Raw genomic sequence first — 966 nt, 5'->3', positions numbered from 1 at the left:
TCCCTACACTGCCTCATGTGATGCTTTGCACACAGGGTGATCAAACATGGTCAACTGACCAAATGGGGAGACAGGGATGACAGGGGATAGTAATATAATGCCTTTGAAGTCACATAGTAAATGGGCTGGGAGGGCAAGCGGATATTTTGTTCCCTCTTTCTCATTTTCTTTCTCCTCTTTATTAACCCTCTTATAGGAGAGATAGCTCACTCTGATGGGAACTTTCCAACTGTTGCTGCTGGGGCTTTCAGTGACTATGTTCCTGGTCACTGAAGGGGTTCCCCCTGGTTTCACTAGAGCTCAATGGTTCAATGAACAGCATGTGCAATACCCAAAGACCATAGCCTCCAACGACAATATATATTGCAACAATGAGATGAGACGAATCAACAACCATACCAGTCGGTGTAAATCCTTCAACACCTTCCTGAACTACTTGGGTCCCGCTGTCATCAAGGTTTGTTTGGAGCCCAACATCAGCTGTATGAATCCAGCGATGCAGAACTGCCATAATAGTACAACAGATGTTCCCCTCACCAATTGTCAATTGACCAGTGGTCGTTATCCCAACTGCAGCTACCGTGGCACTTCTAAACAGGCATACTTTGTTGTTGCCTGTGATCCTCCTGTGCCAGCTGACCATAGCAGAAGTAAATTGCTTCCTGTGCATTTGGACAGCACCACTTCGCAGCCAGACCCCATACTTCTGTCTCTTTGATTTCTAATCTCCTACTGTTTTGCCCTTTTGCTTCAAGATGCATTATGGAAATCTACTCTCTTGCTTTTTTTTTCCTGCACAAATCCCTGTAATCCTATCTTCCCCATGAATTTATCAGGAATTCTCCTTGAAAAAGGTTTTTATGGGGCCAAGCTTACCTTTCTGCATGGCTTTATCAGGCCATGAGACTCTCCTATTACTCTTTAACCTGATGCTTAAAGATGAAATTGACCTCCAGTAGTCTCTAC

At 44.4% G+C, this 966-nt stretch overlaps 1 protein-coding gene across 1 annotated transcript; it reads left to right on the top strand.

The window, feature by feature from the left end:
* Positions 1-214: 214 nt before the first annotated feature.
* LOC110206601 (ribonuclease 8-like) lies at positions 215-718 on the top strand. The gene has a single exon (XM_020984125.1). It carries the CDS (start codon positions 215-217, stop codon positions 716-718), a length of 504 nt encoding a protein of 167 aa, XP_020839784.1.
* Positions 719-966: the final 248 nt, after the last annotated feature.

This window comes from Phascolarctos cinereus, unplaced genomic scaffold (assembly GCF_003287225.1).
Source record: "Phascolarctos cinereus isolate Bilbo 61053 unplaced genomic scaffold, phaCin_HiC Scaffold_3;HRSCAF=262, whole genome shotgun sequence".
NCBI classification, from domain to species: domain Eukaryota; kingdom Metazoa; phylum Chordata; class Mammalia; order Diprotodontia; family Phascolarctidae; genus Phascolarctos; species Phascolarctos cinereus.
Note: the sequence above shows the minus strand (reverse complement) of the source record. Positions and strands in the feature narration are given on the sequence as shown.

Coding starts and splice junctions, on each gene's coding strand:
- LOC110206601 (XM_020984125.1), top strand. CDS start 215: ATGGGAACTTTCCAACTGTTGCTGCTGGGGCTTTCAGTGACTATGTTC.